General features: G+C 43.2%; 1 protein-coding gene across 4 annotated transcripts in view; it reads left to right on the plus strand.

Annotated features, from left to right (window-relative positions):
- The window catches only part of ARHGEF37 (Rho guanine nucleotide exchange factor 37), an 82216-nt gene that overhangs the window by 34979 nt on the left and 29533 nt on the right, over window positions 1–17704 (plus strand). For 3 of the 4 annotated variants that reach the window (XM_060180894.1, XM_007516391.3, XM_060180891.1), the window contains exon 4: window positions 5716–5863. In XM_060180894.1, the coding sequence (XP_060036877.1) occupies window positions 5716–5863 (148 nt within the window). Of the gene's footprint in view, window positions 1–4692; window positions 4811–5715; window positions 5864–17704 lie in introns of all 4 variants that reach the window. The other variant, XM_060180899.1, reaches the window with a different exon arrangement.

Genomic DNA, 17704 nt, shown 5'->3' on the forward strand with positions numbered 1-17704 from the left:
GCTAAGCCTTCAGAGAGGCAATGAGGTCCTTTCAATGATAGGAGTAATGTCTTTGCTGCAATGGCTTTATAGTTTCTGACTGTAGCACATAATAAGTAAGTCTGTTTAATTTTAATATAATATACATAAGAAGAGAGGGGAAAATAGAGAAGAATAGAGACAGAGAGACACCTGTAGCACAGCTTCACTGCTTGTGAAGCCTCCCACCCTGCAGGTGGGGATGGGGTTTAAACCCAGGTTTGTGGGCATGGTAATGTGTGCACTCATTACCTCCTAGCCCCAGAAGAACTAAATCTTTTCTTTGGTCTGCTGGGCAGACTTGCCTCTTTGGACATCTCTGCTCATGGGAGTTTGCCTTTGGTTACTGAAACCCCCTGGTCAGACTGTTTACAATAGTTTCTCTGAGATCAGTCACATTCCTGGAGCACACCCATGCTGAGGAGAATGTGGAGCCCCACCCTAGGTTTCCAAGCTACACCTCAGCTATCTCCCATCAGGGGTCAGGCTGCACTTGGATCTCTGCAGTTTCAAGTGATCTTTCATGGTCACTTTCTGCCGGGCTAGCTTCGCAGGCGGGAGAGAGACGACCAGGAACTCATGGCTGAGCTGGAACATAATATGCCCCTTGTTTATTAATCGCATACATCGCCTTTTATGTATCTCTTCATCGGAAGTGGCAAGGGGAAAGGAAATTACTAGGAGAGGGGGAAGAGCAAAAAAAGACCACAAACAGAATATAGAAAGCTTCCATCTAACCAGTGGGGATTAAACCAATACCCTGCAGGCAGGGTGGGTCTCAGGCAAGACAGTGATTGTGTAAATAGACCACAACATCAAGCAATGCAGCGGACCTGGTGTAATGAACAACAACTTTCTCCCTAGCTCTCCCTCATTCTGGGGAGCTTCTGGACATCAGCCCTAGGGAAGGACTTCCTCCCTGGGGTGATAATCTCATGGTGGGGATCTCTGTGAAAGCTAGATCTCACTTGTCTAGGCACAGTCTGATGAGTTCCAGGTCCAGGTCAGAGACCCAGAGTTTCAGGGGCAATAGAGTCAACTGGGCTTTCTGATATACTTTTCTTCACCATCACCACTCACTCCAGGCTTGGGGGATGGAAGTCAGGTGGGGCAGGGGGACAGGAGTAACCATAAACTTTTGCCTGGATGTTTGTAAAAGAAGCCTTCCAACTGCCATTCCTAGCCACACACCAGTCCTTCATTTTTATCTTACTGTGCTATAGATTTTTTTAAATTTCTTCTTTTTTATTTTTTATTATTTTTTTATTTAAGAAAGGAGACATTAACAAAACTATAGGTTAAGAGGGGTACATTTCCACAAAATTCCCACCACCCAATCTCCATATCCCGTCCCCTCCCCTGATAGCTTTCTCATTCTCTATCCCTCTGGGAGTATGGACCCAGGGTTATTGTGGGTTGCAGAAGGTGGAAGGTCTGGCTTCTGTAATTGCTTCCCCACTGAACATGGGCGTTAACTGGTCAATCCATACTCCCAGTCTGCCTCTCTCTTTCCCTAGCAGGGTGGGTCTCTGGGGAAGCAGAGCTCCAGGACACATTGGTGTCATCTGTCCAAGGAAGTCTGGTCGGCATCGTGCTGGCATCTGGAACCTGGCATTTGACAAGAGAGTTAACATAAAAAGCCAAACAAATTGTTGAACAACCATGGACCTAAAGACTGGAATAGTGCAGATGAAGTGTTGGGGGGTATTCCCTGCAGGCTCTTGTGTACTTCTGCTTTCAGGTATATATTTTTCCCTAGTTTATGGGCACATGTGAACATATGCTCTATCTCAGGGGACCTGGTCTATATCTAGGTTTGGGGACTTTATTGGGGAGTGGAACACCTGGAATGGAATTAGAGAATACCATGAAAGGAAAGGTCTCACCCGGGTGGTAAAACTGAAGGGTTGTCATTCCACACCTGAAGTCTCTGGACATAGTCTGAAGTGAAGCATGCTGGGGTGGCACTTAATTGCGTTGTTTGGGTTGCGATCTGCGGATGCAATATTATTTGATATGAATTGAGAGAAGCATGCAGGAAAGTGGGCCCCACCCTAAGGTTCCGGGACTGGGGGAAATATAGGCTCTGTAGTGGAAATGTGAGGTTCCTGCTGTTTTAGGTTTCAAGAAGACAATGGATTGTTATTGTCATCATCACATTATTTGGTGATTGGGTTAACTTTGAAAAGTCCCTTTGTTAGTGTTTGGATTATAATACCCAGCATCTTGTATATAGCTGTGCTACCAGTTGCTTTTGTTCTCCCTAATCTAGGCTTTTGAGAGATTCAACATATCAAAGACAGCCTATGTATTAAAACGACAATCTGTGTTTTAAGAAGTTCTAGACATATGATAAATTTTTCCCCTCTCATATTGATTAAATAATGGTTTATATGTCTACACTTTAATAGGAGTGTACATAAAGGCCATTCCCACCACCAAAAGACTGTGTCCCATCCCACCCCCCCCACACACCCCCCGAATGTTTTACATTCGACAGGAAATACAAGATTTTTTTTTATTAACAAACTCATTTTGGGGAACATTTTCAGGTTTACAAAAGTAATTAAGTAGAAATGAGGGGTTGTAGATGTAGCTCAGTGGTAGAATACATAACTTGCATGCATGAGGCCTTGGGTTTGATCCCCAGCAAACCCCCCCCCCAAATATTAGTACAGAGAATTCCCATGTGAGTATACTCCCTCCCTTCCCCCAGAGTCTGCCCTATTATTACCATTCATCACAACTGATGGCTGAATAGCCATATATTATTATTGACTAAAGTCCCCAGTGAACATTAGGGTGCACTCTTCATGTCAGAATTCTGGGGGCTTAGAACAACGTATAGTGCTATGTATGCATCATTAAGTTCCAGATGTGTATTTCCCTGTTCTAGAAATCCTGTTTTCTTTCCTTTCTTTCTTTCTTTCTTTCTTTCTTTCTTTCTTTCTTTCTTTCTTTCTTTCTTTCTCTTTCCTTCCTTCCTTCCTTCCTTCCTTCTTTTCTTCCTTCCTTTCTCTCTCTTTCCCTCCCCTTCCTTCCTTCCTTCCTTCCTTCCTTCCTTCCTTCCTTCCTTCCTTCCTTTCTTCCTTCCTTCCTTCTTTCTGAGAAAGATAGGAGGAGAGAAAGAACCAGACATCACTCTGGTACATGTGTTGCCAGGGATTGAACTCAGGACCTCATGCTTGAGAGTTTATCCACTGTGCATTCTCCTGGACCACGAAATCCTCTGTTCTCTTAGCCACCTCCCAAACCCCAGAATACCTGGAAATCATGAATCTGTTTCCTGTTTCCACAGCCTTTACGGTTCCAGAAACTTAATAACAATATACATTTGTTTCTCTATGTCCTCGCATAACTTGCTAGCTCCTTTTTATTTGTGAATAACATTTCACTGTATATCCAGTTTATCCATTCACCTGCTGAAGGACATCTCAGTTACTCCAAGTTTTGGCAATTATGACTAAAGCCATTATAAGCCATTTTTTTTGTGTGTGTGTGGGTACTGGATATTGAAGCCAGGGCTTCATGGATAGGAAGCATAAAAATATCCTACCAGTGAGCTACATTCTGGGACCTCATTTCAACTATTTTCTTGAATGACTTAAAAATTATTTATTTTATATGCACTAGAGAATTTCATATGAGTGAGGAGTAAGAGCATCATTACAGTATGTGTGGCATCAAGGTCATATCAGGAGCCTTGGGAATATTAAGTCTTATACTCTACCAGTAGAACTATTTCTCTGGCCAATAATCCATTCTTTTTCTTTTAGATAGAGACAGAGGCAGAAAGAGATGATAGCAGTAAGGCTGTAGGGGTCAGGCTCATGGCAAAGCCACACACTATCCAAGGAGCTATTTCACTAGCCCTAATTAATTCATTTAAAAAAGATTTATCCATTTACTTGTATGAGAGGGGGAATGAGAGAATCCCTCTGGCAATTACCATGCCTGTATCAAACTAAGGATCATGCTTGTATGCTTTTAAATGCAACACTTTATTCACTGTGGCACCACCTGGCCGCTTAGCTAATTTTTAAATGTAGTTCCAGGAGCTCTTCATGGATAATATCATGAGTGGCCTTCTCTGGGTCAATTTGATCATTCTTCTACTTTTTAAATTTTATTTATTTATTCCCTTTTGTTGCCCTTGTTGTTTTATTGTTGTAGTTATTATTGTTGTCATTGTTGTTGGATAGGACAGAGAGAAATGGAGAGAGGAGGGGAAGACAGAGAGAGAGGAGAGAAAGATAAACACCTACAGATCTGCTTCACCACTTGTGAAGCGACTCCCCTGCAGGTAGGGAGCCGGGGCTCGAACCGGGATCCTTACGGCGGTCCCTGTGCTTTGCGCCACCTGCGCTTAACTCACTGTGCTATAGCCCAACTCCCATTCTTCTACTGTTTAAGAAAGAGATAGGAGAAGAGGAGAGACAGAGAGGAGAGGTACCACAGCACTACTCTACCACTCATAGAGTTCCTAACGTGTTGTCCATGGTGCTCCCATATGGTGCTGGGGCTTGACCCCAGGGCCTCATGCATTGTAAGGTATGTGTTTTACTGGGTGAGCTATCTGTCGACCCATTTTTACTATTTGAAAATATACAGTTCAGAGGCTGGTGCTGGTGTACCTGGTTACTTTTTTTTTTTTCTCCTTTCAATTGCAGATAGAAATAGAGAGGAAACCAGGAGATAGCTCACCTGGTAGAGACCACACATTACCATGCTCAAGAACCTAGGTTCAAGCCTCTGGCCACCATGGATTATGAGAATTATCAATACTACTGCTGTAAGTACCAGTTGTTAATTACTCAGATAATGGCTCTGGTAGCCAGAGCCCTCTACCATTCTGTCATATAATTGTAGGAGTTTTCTTTCCACTCCCTTTTTAAATTTAATTTGGTGTTTTTTTAAAAGTTATTTATTACTATGAGAGAGAATGATAACCAGAATATCACTCGGGGATATTCGATGCCAGGGATCAAACCTGGGACTTCATGCATGCAAGCCCAGCACTTTATTTCATGCACAGTCTCTTGGGGGCACTCTTTTGTTTCTTGTGACTGGAGCTCTGCTCATCTTTGGCTGATAGTGGTGCAGAGAGTTGAGGGCTGAACATGGCACTGCTCACAAGTGTGTCCTACATGCTACCACTGTCCATGCCAGCGTTTTGAACGTTGAGTGAAGAGAGGGCTGTGCAGTGGATCTTCAGTAGAGCACACATCTTACCATGTGAAAAGAGCAGGGTTGAAACCCCTGGTTCCACTGCTGGGAAGAAGCTTCATGAGTGGTGGAGTATTGCTGCAGTTGTGTCTTCTTACCTCTTTCTTTTACTCTCCTTCTCTGTATCTGTCTTTCATGAAAGAAAGAAAGAGCAAAAGCAAATAAAAGAAAAAGAGGAGAGAAAGAAAGAAAGAAGAAAGAAACCAAGCACTTGGAATGGTAAAGCTGTGTAGACACTGAGTACCAGAGGCAAACAAACAAACAAATAAAAACATTTAAAGGAGAAAGAGAGATGCAGATTGGGAACACTGGAAGAAGAGAGAGCCTGCCCAGGATAACAGAGCTGGACTGAGTCTGGCAGCTCCATTTCAGAACTGGGTGCATAAGTTGTTCCACCCACCACTTCCCTGTCCCAAGCAGGGGGACATGAGGGTGGCCTTTGAGAACTCCTTGTTGCTTCTTTGCTGTCAGGTAATTTATTCCTGAAATTCCAAGAGGAGCTGGAGCGAGTATATAAGGTCTACTGTGCTACCTATGACCAGGCCTTGCTGCTGGTGGAGACTTACCGGAAGGAGCCAGAGCTGCAGCGGGAGATCCAGAGCGTCATTGAGGCCGCGGTGTGAGTAGAATGACCAGAGGGTAACCCGGAGGTCACTCCCTCCTGGTGCCATCCTGGGGCTTCAGGGTTGTCTCTGTCAGGATGGGCAGGGCTGAGCTGCAAGGCAGCAGAACTCCCAGCTTCATGGGTTCAAACAACAGAGATTTATTTATTTATTTTTTTGTCACCAGAGTTATTGTTGAGACTCTGCACCGACATGATTCTTCCACTCCCAGGGGTTCTTACTATTTATTTGTTTGTTTATTTACAGGATAGGAAACAGAGAGGAAGACAATAATAGAGGGGGAAAGAGAGACAGAGAGCTAAGGAAATACACCACAGCACTGTTCCAACACTGGTGAAACTTCCCTCATGCAAGTATTGCCAAGAGGTGACTAGGAGCTTGAACCCGAGTCTTCCTGCATGGGGAAATGTGTGCTGGACCATGCGAACTATCTGCCTGTGCCACATTCCTCTCCTCCTTCGCCTCCTCTTCTTCAATTATTTTTAATTATTTGATAGAAGCAGCCAACGGAAGGCAGAGATAGAAAGGAAGACAGAGAGACACTGCTTCACCAGTTGCAAAGCTTTCCCCTTGCAGGTGGGGACTGGGGGCTTGAACCTGGCATAAAAAAGGTTCCTTACCCCTATCTAAGGAAAGAAAAGTCAGAAACAAGCCTGCACGTAAAATACAAAGACATGAGAGAGCAGAGGACATGCATACTCAAGAGTCACAGCTAATAGATGGTAATCAACCTGACTTCTGTGGTGAATATTCTGTCCATGTCCTCCCCCCATTTTTGGATGGGGTTATTTGTTGTCTTGTTGTTGAGTTTGGTAAGCTCTTTATATATTTTGGTTATTAAAACTCTTTTCTGATGTATGGCATGTAAAGATCTTTTCCCATTCTGTGAGGGGTCTCTTGGTTTTGGTAGCAGTTTCTTTTCTGTGCAGAAGCCTTTTAATTTGATGTAGTCCCATAGGCTTATACTTGCCTTAGTCTTTTTTGTAATTAGATTCATTTCATTGAAGATGTCTTTAAAATTTATGCGGAAAAGAGTTCTGCCAATATTGTCCTCTAAGTATCTGGTAGTTTCTGGTCTAACATTTAAGTCCTGATCCACTTGGAATTTATTTTTGTGTTTGGTGTAATAAAGTGGCTCAGGTTCATTCTGCATGTTTCAACCCATTTTTTTCCAACACCATTTGTTGAAGAGACTCTGCTTTCCCCATTTAATAGTCTTGGCACCTTTATCAAAGATTAGATGTCCATAGGTATGGGGGGCGGGGGAGAACTTTTTAAACCGCTGTGTAGTACTCCACTGAGTATGTTCCATGACTTTTGTTTTGTTTATTGTTTTGTTTTTATAAGATTCCAATGAGTCTTTTTTATTCCATTGTTAAGGGCTCTCCCCACTTACTCTAAGTATTCCTCTTAGGGTTTTTGCTTATAGATATTATAAACTTTTAATCAGGAAAATGAAAAGGCATGCACCAGAGAATAGGCATGACTCTTTATCTTCTCCCTCATGAAACACAAATCTTGGCTTTTTTGTGCTTGTAATCATGGGACTCCTTCCAGATCTTAGCTGACTACAGTCAGCACACCAACCTCAAAATGGTCCTTTCCCAGCCAGTTGGGATAGATGCTTCCATCTAATTAGAGTTCATAATTCAAAACTGCATGCTGCCTTCTACTTTTTGTTTGGCTAGATGCTTGGATAGGATGTTCAGCTTATCCTGTTACTTTCAACTAATAATTGCACTGCACATATTTATTTCTCAGCTTTGTATATTCATTAAGATTTTTATTAATAAGAAAGGGGAGGGGAGAGTGAGAAGGATACAGACTCTTATGCCTGAGGCTCCATAGTCCCATGTTCAATCCCCTGTACTACCATAAGCCAGAGCAGAGAGAGAGAGAGAAAGGGAGAGAGAGAGAGAGAGAGAGAGAGAGAGAGAGAGGGAGGGAGGGAGGGAGAAAGTTAAAGTACATGTGATGCTGGGGATCTAACTTAGAACCTCATGCTGGAGGTTCAATGTTTTACTTATTATGCCACCCCCTGGGGCTCAATATATATATTGACTAGAGTCAACCAAGATCTGGAAGGAGCCCCATGGTCACAAGCAAAATAAATCTAGGATTTTTGTTTCACAAGGGAGGATATATACCTGTTTATCTATATCTATATATCTATATCTATGGAATGAGAATCAGAATTTCACTCTGGCATATACCAAGTGGAGCCTGAGATCAGACTTGTGACCTCACACATGTGAGTCTTGTGCTCTAGAACTGAGACATCTCCCTGGCCAATATCCTGTTTCTTTGTCCCTTGTGATTTAATAATGTTAACAAGATTGTAAGATAACAGGTGTACAGTTCCATACAATTCCTACCACCAGAGTTCCCTGTCCTATTCCTTCCACTGGAAACTTGTCTATTGTTTATCCCTCTGGGAGTATGGACCAAAATTCTTTCTGGGGTGCAGAAAGTGGAAAGTCTGGCTTCTATAATTGCTTCTCTGCTGGACATAGACATTGGCAGGACCATTCATACTCCCAGCCTATTTCTATCTTTTCCTAGTGGGCTCTGGAGAGGTGATACTTTGGTACACATTGATGAGGTGGTTTGCCTAGGGAAATCAAGATGGGACCAAAGTTATGTCTGCAACTTGGTGGCTGAAAGGTGGTAAGATACAAAACAGGACAAACTGTTTAATAAATAGAAACCCAAAGGCAAGAATAAAGCAGATGAAATTAGGGGTCTTCGTGTGGGAAGAAGCTAGGAAGTGCATTTTAGGTATGCCCATGACTGTAGTAATCTTTGTCTGAGCCTGAGAGCTAACATGCAGGTGGACTAAAAATATTGTCTGGGAAGATGGTGTCAGAGTTTAGAATAGAGCTAGCAAGTTGGACTAGGGCAGAGAGTAGCTCCCAAACTTAAGAAAGTATATAAATACAATTAACTGTTTACACCATTGATCTGATCTAGGGCCCATATATATTCATATTTAGCACAGGAGCCTGTGTAACCTGTCAGTCTGAGCTCACAGTCTATGGTCAGAGCTAGAAACATTCTAAATTGCTTTCATTTTAGGACCATTATTCCTCAAGTGGCATAGTGGGTTGACCCAACCTTCCTTAAGAGAGTGGGACAGTCCTACCATTGCTGCTCTACAGAGAGGGCTACGTCCTGTAGAGGCCCACAAGAGGGCTCATAATGACATTCCTGATGGAAGTGACCAGTGATGGTGGAGAGAGGGATCTCCTAGAGGTCTAGGCCCATCACAACTATGTGGGAATCCATTGATTCCTTGACTAGAGCCCCAGATGATGGGGTGGTCTGGTATTGACTTAAAAGGCCATAATTATAGTCTGCCAGTTTATTGTCCTTATCCAGCTTTTGTAGTCCTTTTTTTTTTTTTTTAATTTCTTCTTTTTTTTTTTTTCAGGGCCAAAATAAAAACTTTAATTACACTTCAGGAGACTCAGTTCAGTTCAACAGCGAAGCTTGCTATTCACAGACCTTAGGTTGCCTGGCCGGAAACAAACCCAGGTCGAGGTGATTCCAGCAGAACCTCTGAGTCCTAACCACTAGACTACCAGGCCTAAATTTCTTTATTGAGGGATTAATGGTTTACAGTTGACAGTAAAATACAATAGTTTGTACATGCATAACATTTCCCAAATTTCCACATAACAATTCAACGCCCCCTAGGTCCTCCTCCACCATCATGTTCCAGGGCCTGAACCCTCCTCCCCAATCCCAGAGTCTTTTACTTTGGTGCAATACACCAACTCCAGTCCAAGTTCTGCTTAGTGTTTTCCCTTATGATCTTGTTTTCCAAGATTTCTGTATTTAAAATTTTTAAAAATTATTTACTTTACCTTTTGTTGCCCTTGTTTTATTGTTGTTGTAGTTGTTATTGTTGTTATTGCTGTTGATGTCATCGTTGTTGGATAGGACAGAGAGAAATGGAAAGAGGAGGAGAAAACAGAGAGGGGGAGAGAAAGACACCTGCAGACCTGCTTCACTGCTTGTGAAGCGACTCCCCTGCAGGTGGGGAGCCAGGGCTCGAATTGGGATCCTTATGCTGGTCCTTGTGCTTCGCGCCACATGCGCTTAACCTGCTGCACTACTGCCCGACCCCCGATATCTGTATTTTAAAAATTTTATTTATAAAATGGAAATATTGACAAGACCATAGGATAAGAGGGGTATAGTTCCACATACTCCTACCACCAGGACTCCATATTCCATCCCCTTTCTGAAAGCTTTCCTATACTTTATCCCTCTGGGAGTGTCCTTTCTTTATCTGTTAGACTTAAAGTGATTGAGGAAAATGATGTAGGAAGTAGGAGAGGAGGGTGTCTAGGCCTAAGTAGTGAATGTTTGATTAGGTACTTTATGGTGTCTTCTTTAGGTCTTTCTACTTGCTTGCTCAACTTACTGAGTCTAATGTTGCTAAAATTCATAGACTCTAGCCGGGCTGGCTTCACGGGCGGTTAACAGAGACGACCAGAGACATATGGCTGGGCAGGGAAGCTGTATTTCTTTATTCAGGAACAACGATTCATAAACTAAGACAAACTAATCACCAAACAGAACTCTGATGCCTCTTTGCCACGGCGCAAGCACTCTCTCTAACTCTGCAACTCTCCAACTCTGGAACTCTGGCGGGGTTCCTTCGGGGCAGGGCCAAGCAGGCCCGCGAAACTAACTGGACTGATCCAATTCTCTTGGCAGGGGAGAACTAGAACCCAATGTAAAGCATACAACAATTCTCCCTTTTCTTTTTAACTAAATGACTATAGTATCAAGGGTGTGGGGTGAACAGAAACATATATCATACAGGCATTTTTAAAAAAGAAACTGGCACAAACATGGAGAAACATGTAAGCAAGTAACAAGAACCAGCGTGTTGCCAAGGGAAGGCCTGAGGGGGCCATATCTGCCTCTGTGGGCTAAACTTTATCAGCTTAAAAAAAAACATTTTTTGCCTCTGGGGGGCTACTTGCCTCAACGGGCATTTGCATGGGGGCAGGGAACGGCCTAGAGTCCCAAAGGCAGCTGGCTGCAATTTACTTACTATGAAACAAAACTTGTTATTAGCATATTTCTAATAGAGAAGGAATTTGAGACTTTTACATAGCAACAACGTCTTTTTAACCTTTTGTTACACCCATTCAAGACGGAGTCAGGAAAGGAAACCTCAGGCATGAGAATAATTAGCATAGCCATTGTGCAATCTACCATTTCTAGTAGAGAAGGTAATGGAGAGTTTTACATATCAACAAGTCTATTTAACCTTTTGTTTAGACCAACTTAGTTAAAATATATTGATTGTTAACTAATTTTTACCTCAGACTCTAAATGTAAGTTAATTTTATCTTTATGAGAATTACGTTGAAAACCTTTTTCATTTAACTTTGACTAGTAAGAATTTAGCATTAAAGTTACTGTTTACCAAACTTTAAACATACACATAAACATGGTCATTAATACACAAGGAAAGAAACCTTTGTTATGAAGACATGTCATTTTAAACACAAATTTAAATCTGTTCTGTCTTAGTTGTTGGGGGTGGTTCACCATCTGGAGGTGGCTTCCCACGCAGCTTCACTTCTAGGAATTGTAGGTTGCGATCTCTGCACAAATCTCTGCGTACTCCAGCTTGTCTGCCTTCAGACTGGACCGGCGGCTGGAGATCTCGTGTGCCCAGTTTCAGCAGGGAGCCCGGGGGTCCGGGAGGTCCGGGATCGTTCCAGAATTCATAGCAAGAGGGCAGGCGGGCCAGTTTTGTAGAAGGCGTGGGCCTAGGTGCCCAGGGGTGGCGGCCATGATAGGCCACCGCGGCCCTGCTCCATGGCCCTGTCATGTCTGCTGCCCTGCTTGCAGTGGCCGAGCAGCGTGGAGGGATCACGCATCTAGTGCCCTGCACCACGCGGTGGAAAGCCGGCTCCTGTGGGCTGGCCTGCGTGCTGGCATTGGGCTCCAGCGTGTTGGCATCGGGCTCCAGCGTGTTGGCATCAGCCTCATGCAGGCTGCGGGGCTGCGGGGCTGCGGGCACGGTGCGCGGGGGTTGTCTGGGCACAGCCAGCTGGCTGGCTGTTTAACTAGGTGGAAACAGCAGCTCCGCACCTCGCCTCCTGCCCGCTGGCTATTCCCGCTGGCTGTTCTGAGTTTGCCCGAGCGAGTGGAAACCACAGAGTGGTCCAGAGATAAATGTTCCAGAAACAGCAAAACAGTCTCGTGAAGAAAGAGCAGAGGCCTTTGGAGATCTCTTCACAAGCAGAAGAGAAGGCCATAGTGCATAGGTAGCCAAATTGTCTTTACTTATCTGAGAGATGCGCAGGTCAGGTCCACATGGGCACCATTTGTTGTTAAAATTTGGAGGGCTCTAGCTGGGTGGGCTAGCTTCACGGGCGGGTAACAGAGACGCGCAGACAATGGCTGGGCAGGGAAGCTGTATTTCTTTATTCAGGAACAACGATTCATAAACTAAGACAAACTAATCACCAAACAGAACTCTGCTGCCTCTCTCTAACTCTGCAACTCTCCAACTCTGGAACTCTGGCGGGGTTCCTTCGGGGCGGGGCCAAGCAGGCCCGCGAAACTAACTGGACTGATCCAATTCTCTTGGCGGGAGAGAACTAGAACCCAATGTAAAGCATACAACAGTCTAAGTCTACTCATAGCAGACTATTGAGCACTTTTACTTTGAGGTATGTAGTTTCCCCTAAATAATGGATACATAAGTATATGTACCCTGTCCCTTAGACCCTGATCTATATCTAGGATCTGTAATTTTGTTAGGTAATGTGCCATTTGAAATGGAACTGGGTAGCTCCACATATTAGAAAAGGTCTCACCAGATTATTGGAGCTGGAGGATTGACATTTCAGGCTTGGCATCTCTTGATATAGTCCAAGATAAAATGTGGTGCGGTAGCACTGGTTGCATTAATTTAGTTAAGGTCAGCAGAGGCAGTATCACAGGGTAGGTAATCAAGAGAAGCATGAAGAAATATAAGCAAAGTTCCAGAGGCTCCAGGACTGGGAGAAATAGAGATTTTAAAGAGAATGAGGAAGGCTCCTTGCTGTCTTAGAGTTTACGAAGGAAATCAGTATTTGGGAGGTTGGTTTGCTTTGAAAAACCCATGGTTAGGATTTACTGTACCATACTTGACCTCACCATGATTTAGTCTTTTAATGCTATTTTTTTTATTTAAGAAAGGATAAATTAACAAAACCATAGGGTAGGAGGGGTACAACTCCACACAATTCCCACCACCCAATATCCATATCCCACTCCCTCCCCTGATAGCTTTCCTACTCTCTATCCCTCTGGGAGCATGGACCCAGGGTCATTGTGGGTTGTAGAAGGTGGAAGGTCTGGCTTCTGTAATTGCTTCCCTGTTGAACATGGGCGTTGACTGGTAGGTCCATACTCCCAGTCTGCCTCTCTCTTTCCCTAGTAGGGTGGGTCTCTGGGGAAGCAGAGCTCCAGGACACATTGGTGGGATCTTCAGTCCAGGGAAGCCTGGCTGGCATCCTGATGACATCTGGAACCTGGTGACTGAAAAGAGAGTTAACATACAAAGCCAAACAAATTGTTGAGCTTAATGCTATTTTCAAATAACTGTATCTTAAATACTAACAGGAATGACTGCTTCTGATCTACCTCATCTAAGATTTTAGGTAATTTAATATTAAAAAATATTTTTAGGAATGCTTTAACAATTTAAGCCTAGTGTCTACATTCAACCAGCTTACAAATTTGAAACATTAAGTGCTTAGACTAAAGGAGTATACACTCAGAACTGAAATCTATGCATTAAAAAACTCAAGACATTCAGTTTATTTACCCCTGACATATTGAATGAATAGTGATTTGTAGGACTATAAGTTAATAGGAGTATAGATTAACACCATTCCCACTACCAAAGATCTGTGTCCCGCCCCTTCCCCATCCCTGACAGTGGAGCTGAAAATCTACCTTCCCTCGCCCACTGAGTCTTTTACTTTAGTGTAATACCCCAATGTATAATTTTTTTTTTCCCACCAGGGTTTCACTGCACTAGGGTGACCTTTTTTTTTTTTTTTTTTTTCCCCTCCAGGGTTATCGCTGGGGCTTGATGTCTGCACTATGAATCCACTGCTCCTGGAGGCTATTTTTCCCCTTTTGTTGCCCTTGTTGTTTATTGTTGCTGTTGTTATTATTATTGTTGTTGTTATTATTTTTGTTATTGCTCTTGCTGTTGGATAGGACAGAGAGAAATCGAAAGAGGAGAGGAAAACAGAGAGGGGGAGAGAAAGATAGACACCTGCAGACCTGCTTCACTGCCCATGAAGTGACCTCCTACAGGTGGGGAACCAGGGGCTCGAACTGGGATCCTTACACCAGTCCTTGCATTTTGTGCCATGTGCGCTTAGCCCGATGCACCACCGCCCAGCGTCCTCCTGTTTTTTAAGAAAGCATTTCCTATCTGAAGGCCCAGGGCATCACAGGTTTGCCATTGCTATGGCAGGAAGTCCTGCTTTAGGTAGGACCATCTTCTTGGAATCTAAAGTCTAGCTGTCAGGGGGTTGCTGGTCCAGGTGGATCAGTTCAGTTCAATGCTCCAAAGTTCCAGGATGATGACTAAACCAAAGTGTTTAGAGAAAGAAAAGGATCTTCATTTCCCTCCTCTCTCTCTCTCTCTGTCTCTGTGTGTGTGTGTGTGTAGAGACAGAGAAACTGAGAGAAAAAAGGGAGATGGAGAGGGAGAGAAAAAGAGAGATACCTATAGCACAGCTTCATTATTCATGCAGCTTCCCCCCTGAAGATAGGTCCAGGGGCTTGAACCTTGGTCCTTGCATATGTGTGCACTTTACCAGGTACACCATTGCCCAACCCCTGTTGTTTGAAATACAAAATTAATATATTCTTATTAAAAGCAAGAACATTCAGGCAATGCATATGTATATTGTATAAAAAAAATCCAGGTGGAGGTTAGATAGCATAATGGTTATGCAAACAGACTCTCATGCCTGAGGCTCCAAAGTCCCAGGTTCAACCCCCTGCACCACCATAAGCCAGAGCTGAACAGTGCGCTGGTTAAAAAAAAAAAAAAAAAGAAGAAAGAAAGAAAGAAAAGAAAAAGAAAGTCTGTTCCCTTTGGTCTTCCATTTCCCCATTCCTCCCCTGATGGTTAATATTTTCCATCTACATTTTCTTCTCTTCTGTATATTTATAGACAGATACAAAGCAGGTGTGTGTGTGTGTGTGTGTGTGTTTGTGTGTGTGTGTGTGTAAGTCTAAATGGGTGGATGGGTGCTCTCCTTTAAGTGCTCTCCTAAACATGCTCCTCTAGACCTTGCATTTTTGCTTAACCAAAGGCATGAATATCTTTTTATGACAGTCTGAGTAACTGCCATTCTTTATAAAGGCTGCACAGAGTTCCTTTATAGGGTGGTTCATAAACTATGGTTTGTTTGAACGTTACCCAACTGAGGGAGCTTTGACTTGTTTCCATTTTCTTTACTGTCACGACTTGAGTTGCTGAATAACTCCTACCTTTGTCCTTTATCACTTGAGTAACACATCTATGTGAGAATTTCCAAAATAAGACTGATGAAGCAAAGGCTTGTAGACTTTATAAAGCTCCAGACTGCTTTCCAAAAAGATCTCACTGATACTCCTACACTCACTCAGTTTACCTACTTTTACCAAACTGAGTGTTGTCTCTTGATTTTTGTTACCTGAAAAACTGCATTAAAAAATAATATAAAAGCAGACAGGGAGGTAGCCCAGCAGGTAGAAATCAGGACTTGCTTGTGTGGAATTGTACCCTTCCTATCCTATAGTCTTGTATTTCCATTTTATAAATAAAAATTTAAAAAAAGAAAAGAAAAAGAAATTGGGACTTTTATACATGCAAGAATATGGATTCCATTTCTAGTACCACATATAGCAAATCACCAGCTCTGGGCTTTGTCTCTTAAAGCTTTATTTATTTGTAAAAGAGAGAGAGAGAGAGAGAGGGTGGGGGGGCATGCCAGGAATCAAACTCAGGACACCATGATTGAGAATCCAGTGTCTTATTTATGGTGTCACCTCCCAGGCTCCTGGTTTCTCTCCTTCCCTTCCTTCCTTCCTCCCTTCCTTCCTTCCTTCCTTCCTTCCTTCCTTCCCTCCCTCCCTCCCTCCTTCCTTCCTTCCTTTCTTTCTCTCTCTTTCTTTCTCTCTCTCTTTTTTCCCCTTTTGCTGCCCTTGTTGTCTTATCATTTTTGTGCTCATTATTATTGTTATTATTGATGTTGCTGTTGTTGGATAGGACAGAGAGAAATGGAGAGAGGAGGGGAACACAGAGAAGGGGAGAGAAAGATAGACACCTGCAGACCTGCTTCACTGCTTGTGAAGTGACCCCCTGCCGGTGGGGAGTTGGCTCAAACCGGGATCCTTAAGTCTATCCTTGTTCTTTATGCCATGTGCGCTTAACCCACTGCGCTATCACCTGACCCCCTAATTTCTCTTTCTTACAAAAACATAGTTTTCAAAAAGCACTACTATGGGGGCCTGGCGATGGTGCATTCAGTTGAGCACACATGTTACCATGCACAAGGACTTGGGTTACAGTCCTCACTCCTCACCTGCATGGGGGGGAAGCTTCACGAATGGTGAAGTAGGCCTGTTGGTGTCTTTCTCTCTCCCTCTCTATTGCCCCTCCCCTCTCAATTCCTCTATGAACTATCTAATAAAATAGAAAAAAATAAAAGGAAAAAATGCCTGTTGGGAGCGGTGGATTAGTGCTGTCACCAAGCTCTAGCGATAACCTTAATGGCAAAAACAAACAAACAAACCCATTACTATTAAAAAGTGAATGGGCCCAGCAAAACAGCTCACTTGGTTTGTATTCTTCTTTGCCATGTCTATGAGCCAGGTTCAAGTCCAGCCCCCACTGCATTGAAGGAAGCTTTAGTGCTATGATTTCTTTCCCTCACTCTGCCTCTCTGTCTCTATCTGAAAAAAATCAGCCCAGAGGGGTAAAGACCCAGAGAGGAGAAAAAAATAAAGTGTGACTATAAAAGAAATAGCTGATTTGGAACCTTATATAGGTTCCAGATGTGTCACATTATAATTTAACAATTCCATGAGCTGCTATATTATGATCCCATCAAAAAGCTAGGCTTTCATGCACCACCTTACAGTCAACACTATTACCTGATTTTTTTCTTCTTTTATCATTTTATTTATTTATTTATTTATTCATTCATTCATTTATTTATTTATTTCTAGAGCACTGCTCACCTCTGATTTATGGTAGTGCGGGGGATTGAACCTGAGACTTTGGAACCTCAGGCATGAGAGTCTGTTGACATAATCATTATGCTATCACTCCTTGCCCCTTTATTTTAAAAAAAGATTTCTCTCTCTCTCTCTTTCTCTCTCTCTCTCTCTCTGCTTCCAGGTTTATCACTGGGGCTCGGTGCCTGCACTATGAATCCACTGCTCCTGGAGACCATTTTTCCCATTTTGTTGCCCTTGTTGTTGCACTTGTTGTAATTGTTATTGTTGTCGTTGGATAGGATAGAGAGAAATCAAGAGAGGAGGGGAAGACAGAGAGGAGGAGAGAAAGATAGACACCTGTAGACCTGCTTCACCACTTGTGAAGCGACCCCCTGCAGGTGGGGAACCAGGGGCTCGAACCGGGATCCTTATGCCGGCCCTTGTGCTTTGTGCCATGTGCACTTAACCCACTGTGCTACCAGCCAGCTCCCCAAAGATTTATTTATTAACATGGGGGGAGGGGAGAAGGAGATAGAATACGCACACATATATCAGAGCATCACTTTGGCAAATGTGATGCCAGGGAG

Source organism: Erinaceus europaeus, chromosome 2, assembly GCF_950295315.1.
Source record: "Erinaceus europaeus chromosome 2, mEriEur2.1, whole genome shotgun sequence".
NCBI classification, from domain to species: domain Eukaryota; kingdom Metazoa; phylum Chordata; class Mammalia; order Eulipotyphla; family Erinaceidae; genus Erinaceus; species Erinaceus europaeus.